At 41.3% G+C, this 27082-nt stretch overlaps 2 protein-coding genes across 5 annotated transcripts in view; one reads left to right on the top strand and one right to left on the bottom strand.

Annotated features, from left to right (window-relative positions):
- Window positions 1-11606, bottom strand: part of kcna4 (potassium voltage-gated channel, shaker-related subfamily, member 4) — a 45525-nt gene extending 33919 nt beyond the window's left edge. For all 4 annotated transcript variants that reach the window (XM_068310264.1, XM_068310246.1, XM_068310255.1 and 1 more), the window contains exon 1: window positions 8317-11606. In XM_068310264.1, the coding sequence (XP_068166365.1) occupies window positions 9528-11606 (2079 nt within the window). In that variant the 3' untranslated portion in view covers window positions 8317-9527. The remainder of the gene's footprint in view (window positions 1-8316) is intronic.
- Window positions 11607-19399: 7793 nt separating this feature from the next.
- Window positions 19400-24345, top strand: LOC137592289 (gonadotropin subunit beta-1-like). Its single transcript, XM_068310353.1, has 3 exons — window positions 19400-19540; window positions 23377-23560; window positions 24142-24345. Exons 1-3 carry the CDS (start codon window positions 19488-19490, stop codon window positions 24343-24345), a joined length of 441 nt encoding a protein of 146 aa, XP_068166454.1. The 5' UTR covers window positions 19400-19487.
- The last annotated feature ends 2737 nt before the right edge of the window (window positions 24346-27082 follow it).

Raw genomic sequence — 27082 nt, 5'->3', positions numbered from 1 at the left:
CTGAACCAGAATAATACCACCAAAACTGGGAGTACCTACAATAAAAGTAATGCATGACAATCATGGACGGAAATAGTAAAGCAAAAAAAAAAAAAAAATGCGGTGCAAAATTATTTAAATAAACAAAAACCCCATCAACCTGCGCCGATGAGTACGTCCATATCTTTGTTTGCTGCTTTGTATTTAAAAGCCACAACATCACAATGTCCTCTACTGTTGCCGTATTTGTTCATTCATTAGTTCATTCATCTCCCGAACCACTTTGTCCGCCGTAGCGGGTCACGAGGAAGCTGGAGCCTATCCCAGCTGTCTTAGGGCGTGAGGGGAAACTCCGGGTGCTACGCCAATGCACCGCGGAGCCACACAGAGACAGCAAACCGCCTTGCTGTGCGGCGATAGCGCTACCCACTGTGCCGCCCTGCCATATTTGTTGTTGATGAAAATTATTTTTCACCGAATTTGATTCAGACATAACTGTTTTTGTACATAAACAGAGTAAAGATGAGTTTTTATCTTGCTGTCCTCTGCACACCTCTTGCTCACTTACTGGAGTCACTAATTAATAATGTAGTTTGTTCTTTATACCATCAGCACGTGCCTTCATTAATTAAATCCATTGTCCATGTTTTAATTGCAGTGAATGTGTGCTAATGTTAAAGAGTGCTTTTTTCTGCACAGTAGTGCTGCGTGCACCTCGAACAGGAGGCCATTGGAAACACCACCTTTTCCATCAGATCACTGGAGCGCATTAACTAAGGTCACTTTTGCTGCTGGATGTCAGGTATGATGAGTCTGTCGAGTACTGAGGATAATAATGTGGGAAGTAAGTTACTGAAACAACCATAATGAAAGGAACTCGTGCTAATAAATATTAACACATACTTTTCATTGATTTCCATAAAAAGTTCATTTTCAAAGCCCAGCAACTTTAGAATTGTTGCTGGGCTGATTTTCTCTTTGAGCTGTCTCCCAGCTCGGCCAACAGCTCATCAATAATCAGCAGTAGCCTTCTTCAGCTGAACATTGATGATTCAGTCCTGTCCGATTTGAACTGTTTGTTAACAACTTTTCACAGACGGAATTTGAGTCAGCTTAAATTATCGTAAATACATTATGACAACATCTTTAGTCTGTGTTATCGCTGCAGTTTGCTGACAGGCCTTTATCAGGTCTGATTAATGAAGTAACCAGACGTGAGAGAAATTCTGCCCTCATGTAAGTCCACTTTTATTGTTGCTTTGGTTTAGTTTTAAAAAAAAAAAGTTTTTCAATCACAGCACATCTTTGACTCAAATATTTAATAGAATCAGTCTTCTTAAAGCAATACATATATACTTTTTCCAAAAACGAGTTAAGCATTATTAAGCATTTCCCAGTCTGTCGAACATTCCTTGATTAATGACTTTGCATCACATTTATCAGCAAATGGCTGGCTGGATCAGGGAAAAACCGTCAGAGAATAGAAAATCTCAAATTCTTCAAAATTTAAAGCTTTATATAGCCTTAATGTCCTGAAAAAATATTTAAATCTACGAAGTTCCCTTGAAGACTTTACTTATCTTGGCTTATCAGACCTGCCCTCCAGACTGCACCGACCTATGCAAAGTATCTAGTGTCCCATTATTCTTACACCTTCACATTTGTGTTAAATATTGAGAGAACGTACTTAATAGCATTTAGCACAGTGGCTCCCACCGTCCTATGAGATAAAAACAGTGAACATTACCATCGTAACTGTCTCTACAACTTCATATGCAAACTATGTCAGAAATGAGAAATGAGTTGCAGCTCAGCCTCCTGCATAAAGAGATTAAGATTGAATCCTCATTCATGGCAGAAATATTTTATCTGTGAGGAAACTCATTGAGGACATCAAAGAGAATGGTGGTTCAATTGAAACACACTCCACAGACATTGTAAACACTATGGAACAAAGTTTTAATGTCTGGATGTCACACAAATAGAAACAAACAAAGGTACGAGCATGCATATTACCAAACGGTCCACTAGATTTACATTTATCCAGTGATGCATTGGAGCTGGTCACAATGCAAAAAAAATAAGCAAAGGACCAGATGGCTAGCAACAAGTTTTAGTCTCAATTCCTCAAATTCAGCAGCTTGGTCAGTGTTCCACAGCTTCGGACTAAGATAAGCTCTATTTACCCCCCTGGTGTTCCTACGTCAGTTTTGCATATGCAGGGCAACACGGTCACGGCTAAAATAACCAGGATAGTTATGTAACTCATAAACACATCAACTTTGACTTTTGGTTTCACACAGAAGTCAAACTCGGAACTCCTAATTGAAGCTCCTCTGTCTGACTCAACAGACCACTGTAACCTTGTTCTGACACAGACTCTGCTTTCTCTTACTTATTAGACTTTCTAGAGTCGGGTCACTGACTAAACTGACATATTTTATGTTTGAGAACAGGCTGAACACAGAAGTAATGAGGGTTCCAGATCATAAAGAAGAGTCATCTGAAGATGACATATTACCCCAGACCCCTGCAAAGGAGTGCATAACAAATATAAGTATGATGTAACCTCTATTTCTTTGACGAGGGTCGAGTAATGAATGCAGTTTTGTATATAAGTTAATGAGGAGATGAGAAATGTTCAACTTTTGAACTTTTGGTTCAACTTTTTAATAATACTGATTCATTGTTATAGGTCACATTGCCAGCTGTAGTTTGTGGTGTTATTTAACTACTTTTTGCTTTGGCGACAGTCATTTTTATTTACTGTGATCTACCATTGAGTTAAATGGAGCAAAATTAAGTTTCCACAACAGTTTCAACAAATACTCATTACAACCTACATGAAGGTCAGGCAGAATGTACGGTTGTTGCATCAGACTGCATTAATTACTTTTTTTAGCTGGGTGTGCGGGGGTTGGCGTGTTGTCATCACCACAATCAGACACTGTGTGGTTGTCATGTGCCATGGGGTATCATCTGTAACGGCACTGCCTGAATGCTTCTGTCCAAAGACATGAAGGTCAGGTGCACTAAACTACAAATACCCCTAAGGAATGAAGATGACTGTAAATGTGTCTGTCATTATGTTACCTCTGCAGCTATCTGGCAACCTGTCCAGAGCGCTCTCTGTCTCTCAGCCAGCATACGCTGATGGACTTTAAACTGCTGCGACTCTGAACAGGTATTAGTGGATGTAAAAGATGGATGTGTGTCTTGGCTGCGGTTAGGAGTCATTTTCTAAGCAGCTAAATAAACCATTTGTTAGCAGGGTCAACTGTGACATTGACCAAATGTGGTCAGACCAATTTAGCGTCCATTATGCAGGACTGGTTGTTCCAGACAAGATAACTGTCACATAAAATGTGGACAGTGTGGTATGAGTGACCTAATTCAGTGAAACATTTGTAAATGTGGATGCCAGCGTGAGAACCACAATGGAAAGCCTGATTACCACTCTGCTGTGTTTAATCAACAGTCAGAAAACCTCTGGCCAGTCTGACATTCTACTCTGCAGTTGTTCAGCCTTTAATAGCCCAGCCTTGTTCTGTTTTATGATGAATAGTCCTTTGAAGCTGGAATCTGACTCTGGTAGTTTGTTGTATTAGTTGAAAAATGACAGATATTCTTCATTTCTCTCATGTCCTTTGTCATTGTGCTGTATCTTTTCTATCTTTTCCTTTCTGGAGCATCTGTTAAAAACAAGCCCTTGCTTGATTGCAGTGATCTCACACAATACAGATTAAGTCTAACACCACCAGAAACATTTCCATATTTCACAGTATGCTGGATTTGTTTCAGCACTAGCCTAATGTGTCTTTCCTGTCTTCCCTCAGTGGTAGCAAGGCATTATCCATCAACCAGCAATGATTAGTTTGCCAGATCTGAATAAGGAGGCCACTGCAGCGACAAAATAGTCTACAGCAACATAGAGTAAATGTGGTGGAATAACAAGAAAGTGTCCATGAGACCAAAGGAGATCAACCTTAAGAGTAAGATTTGAAGAATGCCTGTAAAGCTGGGGGTCCGGTCTGCTGTGGGAATGTCAGCAATGATTGTGTTAATACTTTCATCACCAGAGGGGGGAGACACATTTTGGATTAAATACCAATAATTCAATAAATACTTTACCTCAGTCAAGTAAATGTAGGTGTACTACAGCAAACCAGGAAGAGTCCCTACTCTGCTCCTGATTGGCTTGGCATGACTATGACTTTTCTCACACACACCAGGGCCAGCCTTTCTGCAAAACCTTATTAACATCCATTCTTAATGTTTCAAGTTATCCTGCTAACAATCAAATACATTCATTCATCTACTTGTCCGCTTTTTTTTCCCACATTTGCAGTATCAGGGTTGCTGGAATCTATCCCAGCTGACTTACGGGAGAGGCGGAGTACACTCCAAGCGTGACGCCAGTGCACTGAGGGAGTCACACGAAAGACAAGAAACCGCTCACACACACACACACACACACACACACACACACACACACACACACACACACACACACACACACACACACACACACCTATGGGCAATTGGAATGATCAAACAATCAAATACACAGAACACTAAATGACACTCTTACATAACTTCAGTCAGGAAGGTTAGCACACTTTTGTCATGCCTGTCTCTAATTCTCACCTCTCCTGTATGCTCACTATTATTTTCCTGCAGTCATACGTCAGGACTTCAATTAAAATCACCTACTCGCATCAGTCCAGCAGCACTTTGACATACCTTCACTGTCAGCCTATTATCTTGCTGCCCTCTTTAAATATGACTGTTTTTGTTCCTCACCCTCTTTCGTGCTGCTCTTTCACGTGCCCTCCGCCTCCCTCCAATATCCACTCTTCTAGATTTACCAACTTCATCATTCATCATCCTCATCAGGTTCATCAGTGACCATCACCCACTGTCTGGATGTCAAGATGAAAATTTGCATGTGTGTGTGTGTGTGTGTGTGTGTGTGTGTGTGTGTGTGTGTGTGTGTGTGTGTGTGTGTGTGTGTGTGTGTGTGTGTGTGTGTGTGTGTGTGTGTGTGTGTGGTTTTGAACTCAATCTTTCTTAATTATCACATATAATTTGCCGTACTAAACATTCTTATTTACTTGAACCACTAGTTTGAAGTAAAAATGGCACCAATCACACAACTCTAATGTTAAAAGTTTCTGTTTTAAGAAATAAAAAAAATAGAAACTTTGTTGTTGTTTTCTGTTGTGCTCATTTATTCCCAAACAAAGGTATAATGACATTGTCATATGAAACACCTGAGGCTTCTGAAACCCCAGGGATCTTTATGAGAAAAACAGAGTGCCACAAGATTATATCTCGTGGCACTCTGCTGGAGTGGGGGATTGTATCATTTACCATTCACAAGAGTATAGTACTATAGCTCTGAATTATAACTGTAAATCTCCTAGATATAATCTAATAGTTATTTATCATATAGTTATTTAGACCATATGCAACATAAACATTAACAAAAGCAAAGCACCAGCTCAGTGAAAGTTAATCTATATGGATTAGAATACCTTCACTCTTTATTTCACCTGACTGACAGGCCAAAAGGCCCTGATGTCTTTATGTTTCACTACTTTAAAGTCAGTTTACAAATTTCCCACTGTAGAAGTTAAAACTGGAAAATGTTTTGTTGTCAACAGATAAAAGAGTCAGGAGCAACACTGATGATTGGCTGTCTATTGATGTAGTCTGTTCTTCCTATTATTACACAACCTAATCTGACATTGTGTACTGCATACTCACTTTATTTATTTCTTCACCTTGCCTTTATGTCCTTTGACAGGCATGGAGTTCTTTTTTGACAAATAACCATAAATAACTCTCACTTTGTCACATGGCCCCACCATATGGTCTAAATCTGCTCTACAAAGACTCACTGCGCACGTGACAATGAGATGGTATGAGCAGTCAAAACCATTCAGATCTGTTGCGTGGCTCAGGATGATACAGGCTGTTTCACCATTGGCTCAGCAGCTACAGGCCTAAGAATATAACTGACCCACACACTTTGCTTGAAAAATGTTTCGGATTGCGCCTCTTGCCATAAGCCACATTATGTAAGTGTGAAATGTGAGGTATCAAGAGGGGTTGGCTCCGTCCCAGGATTGGGCTGGCTGTGTGTGTGTGTGTGTGTGTGTGTGTGTGTGTGTGTGTGTGTGTGTGTGTGTGTGTGTGTGTGTGTGTGTGTGTGTGTGTGTGTGTGTGTGTGTGTGTGTGTGTGTGTGTGTATGTGTGTGTGTGTGTGTGTGTGTGTGTGTGTGTGTGTGTGTATGTGTGTGTGCGTGTGCGTGTGTGTGCGTGCAGGTGTTGAATATATCTTGTATGTGTAGTTCCTCTGAGGATACAAAAACACAGTGCAGCATATTATTAAATGCTGATGTGGTGATTATGTGTTGAGGAATTCTGAGAGGCAGTGATGGAGTGAATGATGGTGAGCAACGATCAAGTCAATGAAAGCAACCATCCATTGATTGTGATAAAGGTTTTCCAATTTTCCAATTTTTAAATAAGCCGCCCGGGATCTAAAATTGCTTTTTAAAATGTTTATATAAAACATAGCAAAAAACACTGTCAATAAATATTTTCCCTGAGTATTTGAGAATGAATGCCAAATGCTGAAACATTTATAGTCCTCCATTTATTTTTGGATAAAATAATGTTAACTTTGGGATTCCATCTTGAAATGAAGTGGGACATTCATTCATTCTTTCATTCATTCATTTTCCGTACCGCTTCCTCCACAAGTCAAGGGGGTCGCTGGACTTATCGGCATGAGGCGGGGAGACACTCCTGACACGTTGACAGTGCATCGCGGAACCACATGAAAGACGAACAATGACTTACGCACACACTCACTCACATCTATGGACAATTTGGATCGGCCAATTCACCTGAAATTCATCCTTCTGGAAGTGGGAGGAACCGGAGAACCCTGAGAGAACCCACACAGACACAGAAAGAACATACAAACTCCGCACAGAACAGGACTCAAACCCGGGAACTGTTTAGCTGTGGGGCAACAGCGCTACCCGCTGTGCCACCGTTACAATTTTGACTTAAGACATGAAATATACAGTATCTGTTTATCGTGTCGATGGTTTATTTCCCAAAAAATATTACTTCATAACCGATTTTCAAACACCGATCCAAAATCTATGAATCTACAAATATTTAAACTTTCAAACCTTTACCTGATGTACAGAAGTGATCTTCAACTTTACATAAATGTTGTTTCTCAGTGTTTGTTTGCTGGAGGCTTAAAGTTTACACATCATTGTTGTGGAAGTTACATAGTTGACAACTAGAAACTATATTTCCTCTAAGGTAAGCACAGACTCACTCTGCCCTTCAGCAGATAACAGTGTAAACATCCTGTGGTGTCAAACTGTAAACAAAAGCTCAACCATTCTACTGACATAAACAATAAAGGACATTTTACATAGGAATGTCTGAAAGTCACTTGTAAACTTAGAGAACGACATGTTTTGATATAAGGACCAAAGAATTTAAAATTCTGACATTAAATTTTGGTGAATTATGGTTTAACATGTCAAATGCGAGGAAAGAATATATTCTGGCTTCATATGTCATCATCTCCTCCAGCTACACCTGCTGTTGCTTCTCAGACAACTATCAATAACACAAGCGGACAGCAGAGACAAAATTTAAAAAGAAAAACTAAAACCATGTATGCTTTGACAGTTATGAGTTATACTATTAGAGTTACGACAGTTATGAAGTTGTACCAAAGTTTTTAAAGGGGTTTCAAAATCATTTTCACAATCTTGAGCTCATTTAGGGCAAGTAATCGTTTCATACACATAAATAGCCACATACTCCTTTGAATAACCTTCGGTTAAAGTTCTCAGCAGGATGATTCAGTTATCACCTCCCACAAGATAATCACAATTAACAATAAAAACAGTGTGTTTGTGGTGTTGCTGGATATGAGACATCAGAGCAGCATAATATTTGCAGAGGAGGAACATAAGGTGACCACATGACAGGCTGGAATGTGCGCCATATTTGGCCAGCGTCCATGTACAGCATTTTACGCACTATTACGCATGCGTAATCATGCGTCATTCTCCGATCTTGGGAGCGAGCAAGTGTTAAAAACGAATTCCTTGGCGGACAAATGTTAGAATTACTGTACATTTAAACATGGTGTGTGGCTTCAGCATTTTTTGGATTCATCCTAATTCTCAAAAATGTTTGGGAACATTTTCACCCACTACCAAAACATCGAGAGTAGTTTTCATCCTCACTGGATAATAATCAGCGTCATGCACAAAAGTAGACTGCACATACCTTGGAAGACATCCACATCCCGATGATTCTCTGAGCTCGGAGATAATCATAGTCGTCTTGAGAGAGAGAAAAAAAAAAAATCTTGTGCACGAAGTTCGGCGGACAGGGATGGACGTTGCTCAAAGGCTCCCCTCCAAGGAGATTTCAAAATAGAGTCATTTTTGCTATAGCTTTCCATCTCCGTCCATGTAAAGGGATATTGTCATTTTGAGGTGGTTTCATTGGGGAAAGTGTTGTCCCAAGCCCGTCCATACAAAACCTGGCAGAGCAAGTCTCTTCTCCAGCCAGTGTTATCTGATGATTCCTGTGCTTTGCTCTAACGGAGATTCAACAACACAAGGCTTTTTTGGCCTGTTTGTGGAAAAAGCATATTAATGCAGATGTCATAGAAATAATTGTAGCCCTGGTTTGTTTGATGAATACTAAATGCTATGTCGTATCAATAAGCTGTTTGTTTATATTAGGTGTTGGAACGGCAACAAAAGCCTTTATCTGTCTTCGGCTTTTCCTTTAATGGTGTCCAATTTTTATTGGCAGCGTATGAAAGAGGTTATTAATATCCTTAGCTCTCTGTCTTTGAGGAAGTTACTTAGACATTTTTCGGCTAAGTTGTCAGCTCAGAATGACTAAAATATTGCCTACAGTTTCTGTCACTATAATAAATAAAGAAAATCAGCCAAACCCAGCGCAAATTCTACGTTAGTGCAAACAAATATGAACTTTATTGCATAACAGCAAAACGATCTCTCCTACACTTCCTGTTGCTGACAGATGAAACTCATAAAGTGCGAATGCATAGCCTGTCTCATGGCCAATTTGGATCTGACGTTTGTCTGATTCGGAAGCCCGCGCAGGTTCGATCAGTCAATCAACCTAGAAGCCAAATATTTGTCAGAATCGATCCTACATGATCACGGAGAGGATTCTTTTAGAAACTGCTGTGATGACAAGGAGAGAGAGAGAGTGTGTGTGGTCATTTGAACTTGTCATTTGAGGAGCGTGTGCGTGGTCACGTGAACGTGCGGCTGTGTGCGTGATGATGATGATGATGATGATGATGATGATGATGATGATGATGATGATGGTGAGGGGTGTGAGAAGCTCGTTCAACCTGCATTAGTGGGACCACCTACTCATGGACATACAGTATCTTAATAAGGGCATATTATTCCTTAGGGAAAGAAAAAAAGAAAAGGATGAAACTACTGGAATCACACGTCAGTCTGAATGGATTTTGAGTTAGTACTGTTTTTTCTGCTTATGTCTGTGCCATTTCCTTTACTGGGGCTCTTGTCCAACCCGCATAGCGACTCCGTCACCCCCTCCTCCATCTCCATATATTCCGCTTTGTCACCCAACGACGATCCTGAAGGAGAGCCCTTGAATTTCCGTAAAAACTCCGGGAAATACGGGCAGCCCGGCGGCATGCTCTCCACCGCCGGCGTCTGGTCCTCGTTGTCCGTCTCTCTGTGGTAAAAGTAGTTGAAGTTGGACACGATGACCGGCACCGGGAGCGCGATGGTCAACACGCCCGCGATCGCGCAGAGGGAGCCCACTATTTTCCCACCTACGGTGATGGGCTTCATGTCACCGTAGCCCACCGTCGTCATGGTCACCACCGCCCACCAGAAGGCGTCGGGGATGCTCGTAAACTGAGAGGTGGGCTCGTCCGCCTCGGCGAAGTAGACCGCGCTGGAGAACAGGATGACACCTATGACCAGGAAGAAAATGAGCAGGGCCAGCTCCCTCATGCTGGCGCGCAGGGTGTGCCCGAGGATCTGCAGCCCCTTAGAATGCCTGGACAGCTTGAAGATGCGAAATACCCTGACGAGGCGGATTATTCTCAGGATGGCAAAACTCATCGCTTGTTGCCCGTTGCCTTGGTGCTGCGCCAAGTCCGTGCCGAGAGTTATGAAATAAGGCAAAATGGAAACGATGTCTATCGAGTTCATGATGTTTTTAAAGAACGCCGTTTTGCTGGGACTGGCAAAGAAGCGAACTATAATCTCAAAGGAAAACCAGATGATGCAAACCGTTTCCACGATGAAGAACGGGTCGTTGAAGGGAGTGAATCCGTGGTCCGGTTGGGTGGAGTTGTGTCTCGGCTGCAGATACTCTTTTTCATCCCTGAACTCCGGCAGCGTCTCCAGGCAGAAAATGACAATAGAAATGACAATAACCAGGACGGACACCACCGCTATGCCCCTGGCGGGGCTGGAGCTCTCGGGATACTCGAACAGCAGCCAGATCTGGCGTTTAAACTCGTCCTCTGGAAGAGGCTTCTCGTCCTCCTTCACAAAACCTTCATCCTCCCGAAACTTGAGGATCGCCTCTTCCCCGAGTTCGTAAAACTTGACCTCCTCGGAAAAGATGTCAAACGGGACATTGACTGGTCTTTTCAACCTCCCCCCGGACTGGTAGTAATAAAGAATGGCGTCAAAGCTCGGCCGGTTCCGATCGAAGAAGTATTCGTTCCTCAGCGGATCGAAGTACCTGATTCGCTTGTCGGGGTCCCCCAGGAGGGTGTCCGGGAACTGAGTGAGAGTCTTGAGCTGAGTTTCAAACTTCAGACCCGACACGTTGATCACGACCCTCTCGCAGCAGCCGCACTCGCTGTACGCGTGTTCGTAGCCGGACTGGGGTCTCCTGTCGGTGAGGGACACCGTCTCCTCCTCATCATCCATGTTATACACGAAACTCGACCTCTTGCTCCCCCGTTTGCCCCCCTCTTCCTCCTCCTCCTCCTCCTCCTCTGCCCCGTCGGCCTCTTCCTCCTCCTCTATCATGATGTCCTCCTCCGATCCGAGCAGCGCCAGCTCCGAATGGCGCAGATCTCCTCCGAGAGTCGTCCGGCTGCGTCTCCACCGTCCGCCGCGCTGCTTTTTCCGCTCTCTGAGAACTCTCTGCTGCTGCTGGGGCTCCTGCTGGTGCTGTGGCGGCTGACAGGAGGAGGAGGAGGAGGAGGAGGAGGAGGAGGAGGAGGAGTAGGAGGCGGTACCGCCGCTGCTGATGTTGGCGTTCGTGGAAGAGGCGGCGCGAGACTGATGCTGGCGGTTGTTATGGAGATGAGCGCCTGAGGTGGAGGTGGACCCCCCCACACCGCTGCTACCCCCACCTCCTGCCTCCACGCTGGACCCACTTTCGGCAGCGGCCGCCGCCGCCGCAGCCGCCCTGGACTGGGCGGCCTGTCTCTCCCTTTCGCGCTCTCTCTCCCGCGCACGGGCTTGGGCATATCCGTAAGGCAGGTGACTGCTGCACCCGCCGTCCGCCCCCACCATGGCAAACTCCATTTTAAGTCAGTGAGTTGGTGAACGTGAGCTCCACTAGAAATGGCCCTCAAGGCGAGGTTGATGCAGGCCAGAGGATAAAAAGTTGCAGCTCAGAGGGAGCAGAGAGAGAGGAAACGAGGCATCGACCAATCGGAATCAACCAATCATCACGCCAGAATATCTGAATCTAAAACACACCTTAGTTAGGTCCATGGTTGAGTGCAGTCCGCGTCGTTACATGATCAGATCTACTGATCGTCCAGTCTCCTCGTTTAGGAACAGGCCACCAAAATGTCATGACATCATGCCCATAACCTCAGCATGTGAGGGCTGGTAGCGTTCCTTTTACGCAGACGCGCCGTGTCAAACTTGCAGCGCCCTATATTTGTCCAGCATTATAAATCACCAAGTCAACAAGCGACCCCCCCCCCCCAAAAAAAAAAAAACAAAAAAACAACTGTCTGCCCTCGGTTTGTCCAGTGCCCATCAGGTGGTTAATTTCTCCACAACCGCTGTTTGCGCCCAAATGCCTCTCCTGATCCTCCGTGGTCATTCCTGGTTGCCATTTTATATGATGACATATAAAATGGATCTTTGTTGTTATATTGTGGCGCTCCGGTGAATCTGGATGACTTTATTCCTCCGGCGCTCTCCAGAGCTGCAAGAAAAAGACAAGAGAAATCAGCAATTTGGTTTAGTCGGAGACATGATTAATGGAGACACTCGTTGTTTTGGCGACCGCATAGTCCGGGTTACTACGCATCTTTTGCAACATGAAGGTGATAAAACTTGATTGTAATATAAATATTATCACTATTAATAGTGTTGTTTGTATCATTGCATTAGAATTAGTGTTAGTAAATACTGAGCATATCGGAAGTGAATGTAATTTAGAGAATTCAGGTCCTCATCGGACATTACGCACGAAATAATTCCCCCTAAAATCACCTCCCTTCATTCTGACATTTATACTTACATTTGAAAAGGGGCCAAACCAAATCCTCTCAGCCTCCTTACAAGCACATCTACTGGAGGAGGAGGAGGAGGAGGAGGAGGAGGAGAGATGCTACGTGAAGATGCAGTTCATCGTTTTTGCCCAAAATTCCCTCCTGATTTTTCGGGAGGTAATATTAGAAATCCCTCGTCGTATCCAACCAGCGACCATATCAATCCAGCAAATACATCCGTGGTCTGACGCACTCTGAGGACACTTTGCTGCGTCTCGACGTCTTGTCTCAATTCAACAGGATCTATTTCCACTTTAGTCCTGCTGCATCGCTCCTGACACGCTGCCACCAACAATCACCGGAGGGGAAAAAAAAAAGAACAAGAAGCAGGTGTGCCAGCAGCGTTACGGCATCAGAGCCGGCTCCCCCTCCACCGTGGCCAAAAGATGCGAGGGTGGGTAAAAGTTTACCTTCCCACAGGCGAGGCGAAATGGCCCCACGGTTGAGAGTGAGCGTCCACACATCTGTATGCCTACCGCTGTAGCCCTACCGACACTCCGCTACCCTTCCCATTGTGTGTGTGACGATGGAGAGCCTCGATGAGAAAGTCGTTCCTGTACCGCAGCGCATGCTGGCGGTGCGCGGTCCTCCTCCAGTGGATGCAGATAGTCACTGCGCACCGTGCTGCAGTCTAACACCCGAACCTCCTCTGCCCTCCATCGTCACTGCTGGGTGGCAACCGGTGTCATTACTCGGAAAAGTAACGCGTTACTCTCCATTTATTCCTGCAGTAACGTGGAATACAAGCTGGGGATTGGAGCGTGAAACGCTGGTGCGCGAACGGTTTCAGCTCAATTCATCCTCCTAATATTCTCATATCCTGGAACATATTTTGACATTATTCACCAAGAGGAAATCTTAATATTCAATAAGTAAAAATTTTTAAAAAAGAAGAAGAAAGAAACGGGAAAATTTTTATTTTTTCTCTTCATCAAGTCAAGATTTCTGGGCCCTGGACCAAAGTTACAGAAAAACGTCTTTTACTATACTGAACATAATAGCACCAGGCCTACAGGTGTTTTATCACACATATATTTTAATTATGTCCATGTCAAGCAAACATTGTCTTCATGTTCCTGAAAAAAAAACCATAGAATTATTAATGCACACTGTTTCTACAATTCTTGTGATCTCTTCATGAACAAAGTCACCATGTTTGTTTATTTTCAGGCGTCTCGGAGCATTGACTGTGAATCAGAATGAAAACCACCGAGTGTGGTTTGATGTTGTACATCAGCAGGCAGTTATGGGATGTCACAATTTTGACTTTTAACAAATGTTTATCATGTTATGATCAGACACACATGAGCTGACCTCTTGTATCTGGAGGAGAAGGGAAAGGTAGGAGTCCAACACCAGGCCAACCTTAACCTTTTTGTGAACTGTAACTACAACGGAAGCAATGCGAAACATAATAATACATATAAATGAATAATTTCAGCTTCATCAGGTCATCAGGTAGAAACCCAAGAGGTGAAAGATGCCGGTAAACATTTCTGTGCCATCCAACATGTAGTGAGCATATAGCATGCAACGGTGTGAAATGTTGACTCATACTAAATTAGACTACAGAGCACCAATGTGATAACCTATCAAACTTTAAAAACCAGACATTACGTGGCAGGTTAACGCCGAGTCAGTGATATTGATCACCCTGAGGCTGCTTTAGATTTCTGTGGATCAGTCTGAGATATGGGACAGTACAACTGTATTATTTGCACCCCAGGTTGAATTTAAATATGTAGACACAGTATTTGCTTTTTGTGCATGAACCACCACCGGCCTGGTACAGGGATGCACAACAACCAGTGGCCATAGCCCCTTCAGCCCAGTCCATTTAAGTCAACCAGTCTGTTTAAATCAAAAAGTCTAATTAGGACAGCTTTCTATTCTAGAATGGAAACTGTTGATGCATTTCCCTAAGGACTCATCCTTGAAGGTGTTTTTAAAATCTCTGGATGTAATAGTCCTCTAGGGATAGTTTTGGTTTCTTGTACAGTTTCTGCATAAAATTGTGTCTCTTCAGTTTCACAAGGAGAAATCTGAAATAAAATGTAGAATCGAGGTCAGATTTACACTTGGAATAATTAGTTCTACTGAAAGTACAAATATCACTGACTGATTCCTGATAGCTTCTCTTCACCGACATCTCTATATTTCACATACTTACCTGAGAAATTACAGCAGCTCTGTCCTGGTCCGAACAACATGTATGCAACCTTCCTTCCACCCACAGCACACGCAACATGCACACTCACCTCTTTCACTTCATTGAGCATTCATTTCAGTCAGCACCAGGGGGAGTTGTGAGGTCAGTAATAATAGGATGTGATAGAGTGGGGAGAGGAACCTTATTACAGCATAGTTCAGCTGCACTTTGAGCTGAAGCCAAAGCTGCATCACAGCTGCATCTTCTCATAAAGTCCTCCAGAATATTATTACACACTTTTATTTACAATGCATTGTTCACATTACAGGATTTTTACAAAGAAAAAGGTCAAACATTCATTCATTCATTCATTCATTCATCACCTACCGCTTCAGGAGCTGTGGCGGGTCGCGGGGGTGCTGGAGCCTATCCCGGTTGACTGAAGGCGTAGGCGGGGAAAACTCCAGGTGTGACGCCAGTGCACCGCGACATAGCAAACATTGAATCCAAAAATGATTTTCATTGAAATTCAAAACTGGCTGAAGATGGCAGAGAAACTTGACATTTTTGCCGGTAATTTTTAAGAGAAAGACATGCAATAAGAAAAGTTAAACTTTACCGGTCAAGTTTTGCTTCTAATGGCAAATGCAAATATAACATATGAGATTTAAAAGCAAATTACCATTACATGATAATATTCTCTTTGCTTTCCTCCAGAGGTCCATCCATCAATCTTCTAATCACCACTTTATCCGCCGCAGTGGGTCATGGGAGCTGTAGCCTATCCCAGCTGTCTTAGGGCCTGAGGCGGGGCAAACTCCGGGCACGACACGTAGGTTTTCTCCGTGTTCTCAGGCTTCCTCCCACTTCCAAAATCATCACTTCTAATCAGGTAGGTTGGAGTAAGTTTGAAATCGTGTCAGCAGTCATGGGCAACAGTAAATGAATTGCATTGTGGGTAATCTATTGTCAGACAACTCAGCAGTTTCCTTTGCAATGCTCATTTCACTTCAAGTTCCTTGTGGCACACCTTTTATTTGGACCGCCCTGAAATTGAAATGTTTTATAGATGTATTGAACACTTTGTGTTATACAGTATATATACAGTGTGTTTGTGTGTGTGTGTGTGTGTGTGTGTGTGTGTGTGTGTGTGTGTGCACGCGTGCGCGTGTGTGTTTAAACCTAAATTAGTTACCTCAATATAAAGACAAATAACCAGATTTCCAAATTTATTGAAATAAGTCACAAAAAAAAAAAATCAGTCAAAAATGTCTTGGGTTTGTGAGCTTTTGTTGAGGCCACTTCGAAGAATTATATTGGTAGTTTTTGTAAATACTGGCTTTAGCTATTTAGCTATTTAGCATCAAGGATCATACATATGCTCTGAATAATGTGGTCAGATGCTAAACATACCAAACATACTGGAGTGTTACATTGACTTTCTGCATTGCTATGTATTGCAAAAATGTTGTTTTGATGTTTCATGGGCAGAAACAGGAGGATGCAGTGGAAACTGCAAGCTGTTCAGACTTCAGCTTGAGCCCAGTGGCGGACTGTTTAAGATGTAGCTCTTTCCAGTCCCTCTCCCTGCTCTTGTTTACTGCTATTTAATCTGTCACTCCTACCACCACCCTCAGGCTCTATGTAGGGGTTCAGGGGGTTTTGTTATCATTTACAATACCCCCAGGTAAATCTGTGGGTGGGGGTGGGGTGGGTGGGGAATTAAGCTGTAGATGCCACATCCAAACTTCTATATGTTCTGCTGCTGTGCAACAAGTTTGATTTATTTTTAAAAGGTTCTCTCAAAATACGACACATCAACTTTGAGGTTTCGCCGTACAAAATCTACCTGTCTTATAAATTCTGCAAATTGCCACGTTTTTTAAAAAAAACATTTTTTTAATCTCTACTGTCCTTGGTGAATTCTTTGAACCAAAATGTTGTCTTTCTCACTATTGTGATGCATGAATGAAAGATTTTTTAGGGCAAGCTGAAGTCACAAAGTGCCTGGCTTCCATGAAAAATGAAGTTATCAAATCTCAAGAAAGTCTTGAGTAAAACCAGGTGCATTGTGCACAAGTTAGGTATTAGAAAAATTAAACAATAGATGACACTTATTATGTAAATGGAGTGAGTAGAGAAAGGAGAGGAAAGAGGACGCTGAAGAATCAGCATTGATACACATCAACACACCTACGTCCGCAGCCTGCTCTCAGAAACATCCACAGCCACCAAACAAAAGTTTTGTCCTTGGGAGTGATGTGGAGGCGTTTAGTTTAGACCTGATGGAAGGTGGGTGAAAAAATAAGTGTGTAGTGGTGAGTTGCGTTCAGGGGCCCAGACAAATTCTTTTTCATGTGAAACAATGTTTTTAAATGACTTTCTGTCTACGGTTGACTCTGATCACAGAGTCAGAAGCAGAAGGCAGCAGCAGAGGAGGTGACGTTCTGCACACAGGGGAACAAATCATGCTTGAGAGGGTCTGTGGATGTCGTTACAGTAATGTGTTTGTTGATCTACCAAAAAAAGTGAGCGGATTCAAATCTGTGATGTCAGCATGATGTGAGGCTTCATGTGAAGTTTATTTGTGCTGTTACAGCCAAATAAGCTTTTTTTTTTTAAAATAGCAACAACATATTTTATAGTATATAGTAAAGAACCAGAAAATCATCCTGTGCACTGAAACCATCACCTCATCCATCATGTCTAAACTGATTCCCAGTGGACAAGGCAGGTTTTCTCTGCTTAGGGCTGTTGGAAAAAGAAATGAGTTGCTCACACAGACATTAAGGTCTTTTTAATGTAGTGCTACACAAACTATTTTAGGATCACAGCATTGATGTGAAACCACACTTCTTCCCTGCTGTGCTATAAGTAAAATAAGGTGCTTGTGTAGTTAGCAGATTCATACAATGCATGTGACGTAATGGTCTTAGCACCATGCTTTAGTTAATCAAGTTTGGGTGCAGATGCAGATTCTCTGTTAATGAGGAATTGCCTGCTTCTATTTAAACGTAAAAGGAAAAAAAAAAGGCTTGTTCTACTCTAAATACAAAATTAATCAGTCGTGACTGTTGTTCATTAAGGACAAAATTTCAAGCTAACGGTGATAAATTTCAGTTGAAGTTTCCTTGAGGAATGTTATCACAGAGGGAAGCAGAGACACGGGAAGTCATTGTCAGGCTGGTACTGAACCAGTATGGCCACTCAGCTGGCCAGGATGCTGCACAACTTCATGAATGGCAGACAGAGCAGCAGTTGGATGAAGCATGGCTGCTGCCCAAATAGAATATAATTGTCACTGCAGACTCTTCTGCCTGTGGTGCAACGCAAACGACAGGAGCTGAGACACTGAGATGAACAGAGTCTGGATCAGGTGTATGTTGATATAGCAAGGCAGCGGTGATGTAAATAACATTTAGTCAGACAGTGTACATTTTTTTTGGTATTTTTTTAAAGTTGTTTGATTTCATTTTGTTCATATTGTGCACAGAAAATACAGAAAAGGTGCATATATGATTTTCACAACGCTTAATCTATTCATCGAAAAGAGCAAACTTTAAGAATTACAGAATAATTAATGTCATCAGGAGAAAAAGCAGAAATTCTCACATTTTTAAAACCTTGATCTTGAAAGTTCTTTGAAGAAATGCTCAAACAAAATAGCTGATAATTTATTTTTTTGTCAGTGAATTAATCAAGTTATCCTTTCAGTCGTACCTGTTTTGTATACAAAGACCTTAAACTCTAAGACAGTTAAAACTCTTAAATAATTGAAGGGAAGTAAAAACATTTCCTTTAGCCACATCTCTAAAAAATACAACATTAAAATGTTTTAATGATCTAATAATAAACAGTATTTATCGTAACAATTCTCCAAAATCCTGTATGTGTACTCTTTCCTTGAATACTCTTTTACCTTGATACATGACTGTTACATGGACTGCTGTATTTTCTCCGGTTCGCTGTTGCCAGAAATAAATTGCATTTCATTAATTAAAAAAAGAAGGTAGTTTTGAGTCATTTATGATTAACTTAGATTATTTGTACAGACTGAGAATATCGATAGCAATATCTGCAGTTGTAGATGTCGGTGTATCTGTTTTTAGAACAACTACTTTATCCGACTGAGAGAAACGCTTTTGGCTTGGTGGGGGGATCAAAATAAACTCTGATGGATGGTTTTTCATTTGTCTAAATGTCTCAAAGTGGGTTTGCAAACAACACAGAAGGCCCCAATGTCACTGAAATTGTCTCATTGTTCCAACAAGTAAAAATCAAAGCCAGAAATTTTTAAAAAATACATAATAAATAGATTTTAAAAAAGTGTAAATGTTTTGAAATCTGAAGCTTGTGAACTGTCTGAGAGTCTCCCATGGACAACATGTGACTGTGAGCACTGAAGATGGAGTGTGGAATAAATTAATTACTAAAGTTCATGTCTGTGTTTTTAATCTTACCGTGGGGGGTTGATTTATTTCTATTTCTGTGTTCCACTTAAGCCTTTGACTCATGTAGGCTAAAAAAGATTTCTGCAGATACCATCTCACTCCCACTCAAAGGCAGAAGCAAAGGCCTTGAGCCTGAACCCACCCCTGGACAAATGTGGGAAAGAACGCAGGATTTGCTTTGAGTCCAAGCAGGTAGGAAAAATTACACAGAGCCCAAGGTTGAATGGATTAAAGGGATTTATGAGCCATTCTATTTAAGTAACAGAGGACAGCTGCAGCTTGAAAGCTGTTACAGATGTTTCAGAGGGTGACAGAAGAAACAAGCACGACCACAGCAGAACCCTACAGGTATGCTTTCTGTTCACAGTTTGTGCACATTACATGTAACTGCTAAATACATATGTTTTTGATAAAGTTGTGATATTGCTAATAACTTTATTTAGAAATATAGTCCTCACTTATATTCTCTCACTTGAGTCACTTGTAAGAGGACATAGTACTATTAGCAAAGAATTTAATTCAATTGCATCTGCTTGCTTTTGTCCAAACATCTTCATTATGTGCTGGTTACTTTAAAGCATTTAGACTTATGGTAGATTACAGCTGCTCTAATTCAGTTTTCATCGATATGATCTTGAAAAAGAAAAATATGTAAATGATTATTGATAACTTTTCTTCCTTGACAGTCTCAGGTTTATTGCTGTTTTCTAGTATTTAGCCTGAATAATTTGTTTCAGCCCCTACCAAACATTCATTCTTGTCAGAGACGTGCTTGGCAGAGAATCATTGGGGCAACAGCAGCTCACACATATATGCTACATGAAAGTGATATACACCATATGAAACTGAGAAGCTGGACATTTGAGTCATTTTAACATGCCAATGCTACAAAATGATTATTTGAGGTGAAAGGTTGAAGAACCCCTTTCAACGGTTCCATGGTAGTTTTTCCTGTGGTAAAATGTATCATATTTTGAACCTCTTTCCTGATGACCTCACGTGATCTGGCTGGCAACAAGCGATGTTTGTTTTGATGTTTGCTTGAAATTTAACACACAGCTTTTTAAAAAGCTAATGTTGGACAAGAGTACCAGTGATCCTACTAGAACCTTAGACCAGTCATGCTGCATGTACCACATAGCTCAAAGAAATATGAAGAAAGAAAGGAAGATCAAATGATTTCTCGAACTGAGAAATGAATGAATGAATGAACGAATGAATGCTTTTATTTCGAACATGTGCGCAGAATAACAACAAAAATGAAGACAACAATAATTCTAATAACACACAAAACATGCTCGAAAAGGAGTAGGAGGAAGCATAAGCTTATTGAATCCTACCCCTTCTTCACTTCTCCATTGACATTAATTCCCCAAGTACAAAAAATAAATAAACAAATGAAGTACTAAACATATATACAAGAAAAGACAATAAAAGGAAAAATAAGTTACAAATAGAATTAATAGAAAACACCCGATTGTTAGACCCCTTCCCCCCCCCCTGTACCCAGTGAAAACCATTTGCTTGTAGCGCTTTTTAAACTGGATCATGCTTGGACACTGCTTGAGCTCCACACCCAACCTGTTCCACACCCTCACTCCACAAACAGAAACACAAAAACGTTTCATTGTTGTACGTGCCCTCTGATATTTTAAGTTGTGCTCCCCCCTCAGATGATAATTCCCTTCTCTATTAAAAACCATTTTTTGTATATTACCAGGAAGTGTCTTATGTATTGCTTTGTACATGAGTTGTGCTGTTTGAAAATGATAATGTCAGTGAGTTTTAATATTCTGGATTTTAAGAATAGTGGGGTTTGTGTGATCTCTATACCGACATTATGAATTATTCTTATGGCTCTTTTCATTTAAATCCGTAGATGGTTTACTTTTACATTTATTTACAATATCTATTATTTCCTTTCCTCCCCTGCTGTGAGGAACATTGAACTGGGATTCCTTTCTATAAGGGTGTCACTCCACTTGTCATCTAAACATGGATCTGGGATTTCATCTGCCAGTTTTGGTCCAACATTTACAAAAAAACTGTTAAAACTGTTGACAATATCATCCATATGATCCATCTTCATGTTATTTTCAACAAAATATTGAGGGTAGCTCTGTTGTTTAGTACCATTTTTAATAACACTGTTTAATATGTCCCACATTCCTTTATGTAATATTATGTTATTACATAATATTTTACTGTAATATTCCTTTCTACACACCCTTATAATATTAGTTAACTTATTTTTTATTTTTTTAAATTTATTTTCTGCCTTTAGTTCGTCTTTTAATGAACTCTTTATATAGTGTATTTATTTTTTGCGGGCGTTTTGTAATCCCTTTGTGAACTATGGTCGATCTTTGTACTTTTGATTTCTGTCACATTGTTTTATTGGACAATTTTTAGTATATAATGATGTGAATATTTTTTATAAAAGTTTCATATGCACTATCAATGTCTTTTTCATTATATACATTCTCCCAATTTTGTGCCAATAAGTCACTCTTTAATGATCATATTCACACTCAAAAAGGGATTTTCAAATAATCTTCAAAAAAAAACCCTCAAAAGGCTTATTTTTTAAAAAGTAGTGGATAATTTATTTAATGTTTCATCACACTTATAGCCATCGTATTCTTTTCCAGCATAAAACAAAATCTCTGAGCCTGACCATCACTCCTGTCTTTTCCAGCAAACATGGCATGATAGTTTGTTAGGAGGACAGTGTTTCACTTCCAGCTGCAGCCATCTGGTAATGACAACACTGTGATGTTCTAGAGCTATAGCTCAACAATATGCCACAACATTAACATGAAGTACGCCCCTTTTACTCTCTCTCTCTCTCTCTCTCTCTCTCTCTCTCTCTCTCTCTCTCTCTCTCTCTCTCTCTCTCTCTCTCTCGCCCTCTCTCTCTCTCTCTGTCTCTCGTTGCACTTGTAGGTGTGGGTTTAAATTATATATTTTATGAAAGCTCTGCTGACATAAATCCTAAACTGGCATCGTGCCCGGAGTGTCCCCCGCCTCACGCCCTATGCCAGCTGGGATAGGCTCCAGCTCCCCGTGACCCGCTACAGCGGATACAGCGGCAGAAAATGGATGGATGGATGGTTAATATATTTTAAAATTATTACATTATAGGTACTTCATTGATTTTTGGTTGTTAATTAACACACATTGTCATATTTACAGTTTAAGCACTGGGACACTATTTGAATGATGTGTGAGCTTCTGAGACTTTGAAGATGAAGAATAGGGAAGCATTTTTTGGAGTAAAACAAACTCCATTCACATCCTTTGTATTTTGTGTCTAAAAGACAGACGTCTCAAATAAATGTAGAAAGCAGCAGGACAGCACAGACCTGACTGTCACTAAAAACCTGAAAAATGGAAAAATAGGTTTTTCACGTAAGAGCCCTTTCATTCAAGCCTGTCAACTAAAAATTGGACACACTCGTGTGTGCACAAAATAAGTGGAAGCCTGAAAACGTATAAACACACCCCTATCATTTGGAAGCATGTGTTTATCATCAGTAATTTATGACTTGTCAACAGAAATATAAATCCCAGATCTATTTTTCATCTAGATCTTACTTTTACCCCCCAAAGATACATGAAATGTGTTGGAATGGCTCTAAATTTTCATAAATGGTATTGACAACGTTGGTGTCAACTCCTCTCCATTACAACCCCCCCCCCCCCCATAGTGTATAACGCTGATCTTTAAATAAATCTATTTTACATACTGACCTGGATGTGCAATTGGAAACCATGTCAGAATTATGATCAGAATTGTTTGAATTTTTATTAGTCAAATATGTATTACTCAATTACACCTTAGTATTTTTCATGACAAAGAAATGTGAAAAATCCCGCTCACAATGTAGAAAGAAAACAAGCAATCCAGAAAGGACATCTTGTACCTGGATGTGCATCAATCTTTATTCATTTCTCCTCTGACTCTTGGTGACTGCATCTGTATGGAGGGGTATAACTTCAGTGAACCTTCCCTTTAATTCCTGCCAGAAAGTTGGAAGGGTTTGACTACGGGGAAATTTGATTTAACCTCTGAGAATAAATTTATCACAGCTTTGTAATCAATCATGTCATTCAAATAAATGTCATGTATTTGTTTAAAGTTGAAACTTTTTGATGTGAGATCTGATCCCCTCTTGTGGTAGACGTCTGCCCTGCACCAAGCAGAGGATGCAGTTGGTTGTCATGGCAGCAGTGCTGCTGCTGGTGAGGACGGGGCACAGCTGCATCCTCGGTTGTCATCCAACCAACGTCAGCATCCTCGTTGAGAGCTGTGGCATTATCGAGTCCGTCCACACCACCATGTGTGCGGGGCATTGCTATCTTGAGGTAATGGGTGACTCAAGTTTTCTGCCTAAAAGTTGTTGTATGCAGGAATATTTTTGCATATATGGGCTCCAATCTGCCATCATGTTCCTGCATTTAGTCTTAGTGGTGTTTCCATTTCATTAATCCCCACAAAGCTTTATGTAAATCAATCAGAGGCCAATTTCTGAACTAAATGAATAATACAAATAAGGAACATGTTGAAAACAGGGTTTTAGTGAGAATAACCAGGTGCAAAGTGAAATCTGTGAATGAGCATCTTGTCAGGTTTTAGCTATTTTAAGGTATTTACGGTAGAAATCTAATGATGTTGATAGTAATGGGATCTAATTAAAATTGTACTGTATTTTAATTTGTGCACAATTACATGAAACTATTAATTGGTTTTAATGTTTTCCCTTAATACGTAAAGAGGTGCAGGGTGTTCCTTCACTGGGTTCACCATGTTGGATTATCATATTTCTACACTGGCCTTCAACAGACAAAGTGCTGGTTCAGAGAAGAAGGATAAGTTAGTTGCAGTCTACTAATTTTCTGTACCCTTATTTCATGACATCTGTGTTTTTCCAACTTATCCATCTCAGTATCCTGTCTACATCGGCCATGGTGACCGGGCTGAACAGAGCATCTGTAACGGGGAGTGGTCCTATGAAGTCAAACACATTAAAGGATGTCCAGTGAGCGTCACCTACCCAGTGGCCAAACACTGCAGCTGTACAACCTGCAACGAAGGAAACACGGACTGCGGGCGCCTTCTTGAAGATATTCCCAGCTGTCTGCTCTTTTAAAGCAAGCCATCATCAATCTGGCATCAGCTTGTAACTTTTGTGTCACTTGGTATTAAAATAAACATGCAACATCTATGTTTATGTATTTTTGTATGTCATAACTTACATTATGTTTCAAAATTGGCTTTAGTAGATTACATTCCATTAGATTACTTTTAATGAAGCGTAAGGCAATTTTTGTTTGAAGTAAGTTAGTACAGATGTCAGTGGCACAGCAGAGAAACTTTGTATAGTAGGTATATTGGCTGACCAATATAGGGTATCCCAACATATGGTATCCCCTTTAATACTTAATAAGTAGTTCTTAATAATAAACATTAAATTATTATAAGCAGGAAGGACACATTGTGTTTCTGTTAAAGTGTTTCTGAGATTTATAAAAATCGGAAATTCATTTTAACATTTGACAACCATAGTTTCAATATCACAAATGTATTGATTTATGAAATATATTCAGAGAAATTGGAGATAATGTTGAAAACATGAAATACGAAAGATAATAACTCAATCCATGACTGTAATCCTAACCCCTATTGAGGCCTAAATATAATGGGATACACCAAACAATGACTGACTTGTCACACAACTAAAGTCAAAGTCAGCTTTATTGTCAGGTGTACCATATGTGCACGGCATACAGCACAGATGAAATTGTCTCTGACCCACAGTAGACAGGCAGTACAACAGGCAGTACAACAGGCAGTACAACACAGGCAGTACATCAGACAGTACAGCACGAAGTATGAGACGAAACACAAGATGGTTAACATCTCTATACACTCTAATCTCAAAGAGGAAGTGACGTGTGCGCAGTCCCTGAGTTGACGGGGGAGGGAGAGATAGGTAGTCAGGTGCTGGGGGGAGGGCAGGGCAGTGTGAGGGTAGAGTTCAAGGCTATGGCAGGGGGCAGAGCAGGGAGGGAGTTGAGCCTCCTGACCCCCTGGTGAAAGAAACTGTCCTTGAGCCTGCTGGTTCTGGCCCGCAGACTCTGCGGTCTCCTACCTGATGGCAGTAGGCTGAAAAGGCTGTGGGGGGGGGGGGGGGGGGGGGTGGGATCACCTGCAATGCTGATGGCTTTGCGGGTGAGGCGGGTGTTATAAATGTCTGTAAGGGAAGGGAAAGAGACACCAGTGATCTTTTCAGCTGCTCTCACAATGCGCTGCAGGGTCTTATGGCAGGCAACGGTGCAGGCGCCGTACCACACGGTGATGCAGCTGGTCAGGATGCTCTCGATGGTGCCTCTGTAGAAGGTGAGCATTATGGAGGGTGGGGCTCTTGCTCTCCTTAGCTTGCGGAGGAAGTAGAGGTGCTGTTGGGCTTTTTTGGCCAATGATGCGGTGTTGCGGTCCCAGGACAGGTCCTTGGAGATGTGCACACCCAGGAACTTGGTGCTGCTGACCCTTTCCACTGCAGCACCGTTGATGGTTAGTGGAGCATGCTGGGTAGGTGCTCTCCTGAAGTCCACAACAATCTCCTTCGTCTTCTCCACATTCAGATAGAGATTGTTGCATTTGCACCACATAACCAGGAGGCCCACCTCATTCCTGTAGGCTGTCTCATCGCTGTTGTTGATGAGACCCACTACAGTCGTGTCATCTGCAAACTTTATGGAGAGGACCCGCCAACTAACCCACCAACCGACAAACACACTGATTTGGGAGGTGACGTGATTTTTTTCTTCAGGTGAAATAACACATAATAGGAAATAATCAAATGAAACATAGGAAATAGACATAAAATCTCAATTTTTGTTTGCATAATTTCATATCCTATCTTGATGATTGAACGTAAATGAACATAATTAAGTTGACATTGATACAAGAAGAAACCAATCAGCCATAACATAATGAACACCTGCCTGATATCAAGTATAAGTATCAAGTATAGTTCCAAAAGGCACCCATCCATTCACATGACGTAAAATAAAACGGGATTCATCAGACAAGGTCACCTTCTTCTTGTCAGGTTCAAACAACCTAGAACATTTAAAACACACTCACAAAAAGGAGAAGACAACAGTTATATTTTTTACTCGCGAGGAGAACGGACAGAGATGTGATCAGCTACAGATCTCCACCCCGTTCTCAACATGTCTCTGCCGAACCCTCTTTTTATTTCATTTGGGCAGTCCCTGTTTACAATGTGTCCTAAAGGATGGGGGACAAGAATATCAACAATGCACCATGTATGGTATACTGTCACAAGAGTTAAACCCTTTTCTTTATATGGTATTGTCTTTATTTTCAGCAGGTCAAGGTTTACATCTTAAACTAGTCATCTATGCTACCTCAGCTGTGATCTTTTTGACCCGTATCTGAACACAACTCATAAAAAGACACTCACACACACACACACATACACACACACACACACACACACACACACACACCTTTATTAGTTCAAAAATGAAAACGAGTAAATATGGGATAACATATATACATTGATCTAACACTTCCATTGCTTCGTATAATAGTCACTGATCATTCGCTGACTGTCTCACAAGTAACAAGATGTGGTGAAGTTAAAAGAATACTGAGGAAAGTATTCTTTTAACTTCATCTTGTTATCATACGAGATGGAGCTGGGCCATTTATTTGACAGGACTGGAAGGAAACATAAGTTGTCAATTGATGGATCGATGACTGACCCTGCAGGCAAAGCTGATCAAAGATGCTTCTAGTGAGGAGTAAAAGCCGACTTGTAGGAAGGAACTGGTTGTTGAAGGCACTGCGTGAGG

This window comes from Antennarius striatus, chromosome 1 (assembly GCF_040054535.1).
Source record: "Antennarius striatus isolate MH-2024 chromosome 1, ASM4005453v1, whole genome shotgun sequence".
Classification (NCBI taxonomy): domain Eukaryota; kingdom Metazoa; phylum Chordata; class Actinopteri; order Lophiiformes; family Antennariidae; genus Antennarius; species Antennarius striatus.
Note: the sequence above shows the minus strand (reverse complement) of the source record. Positions and strands in the feature narration are given on the sequence as shown.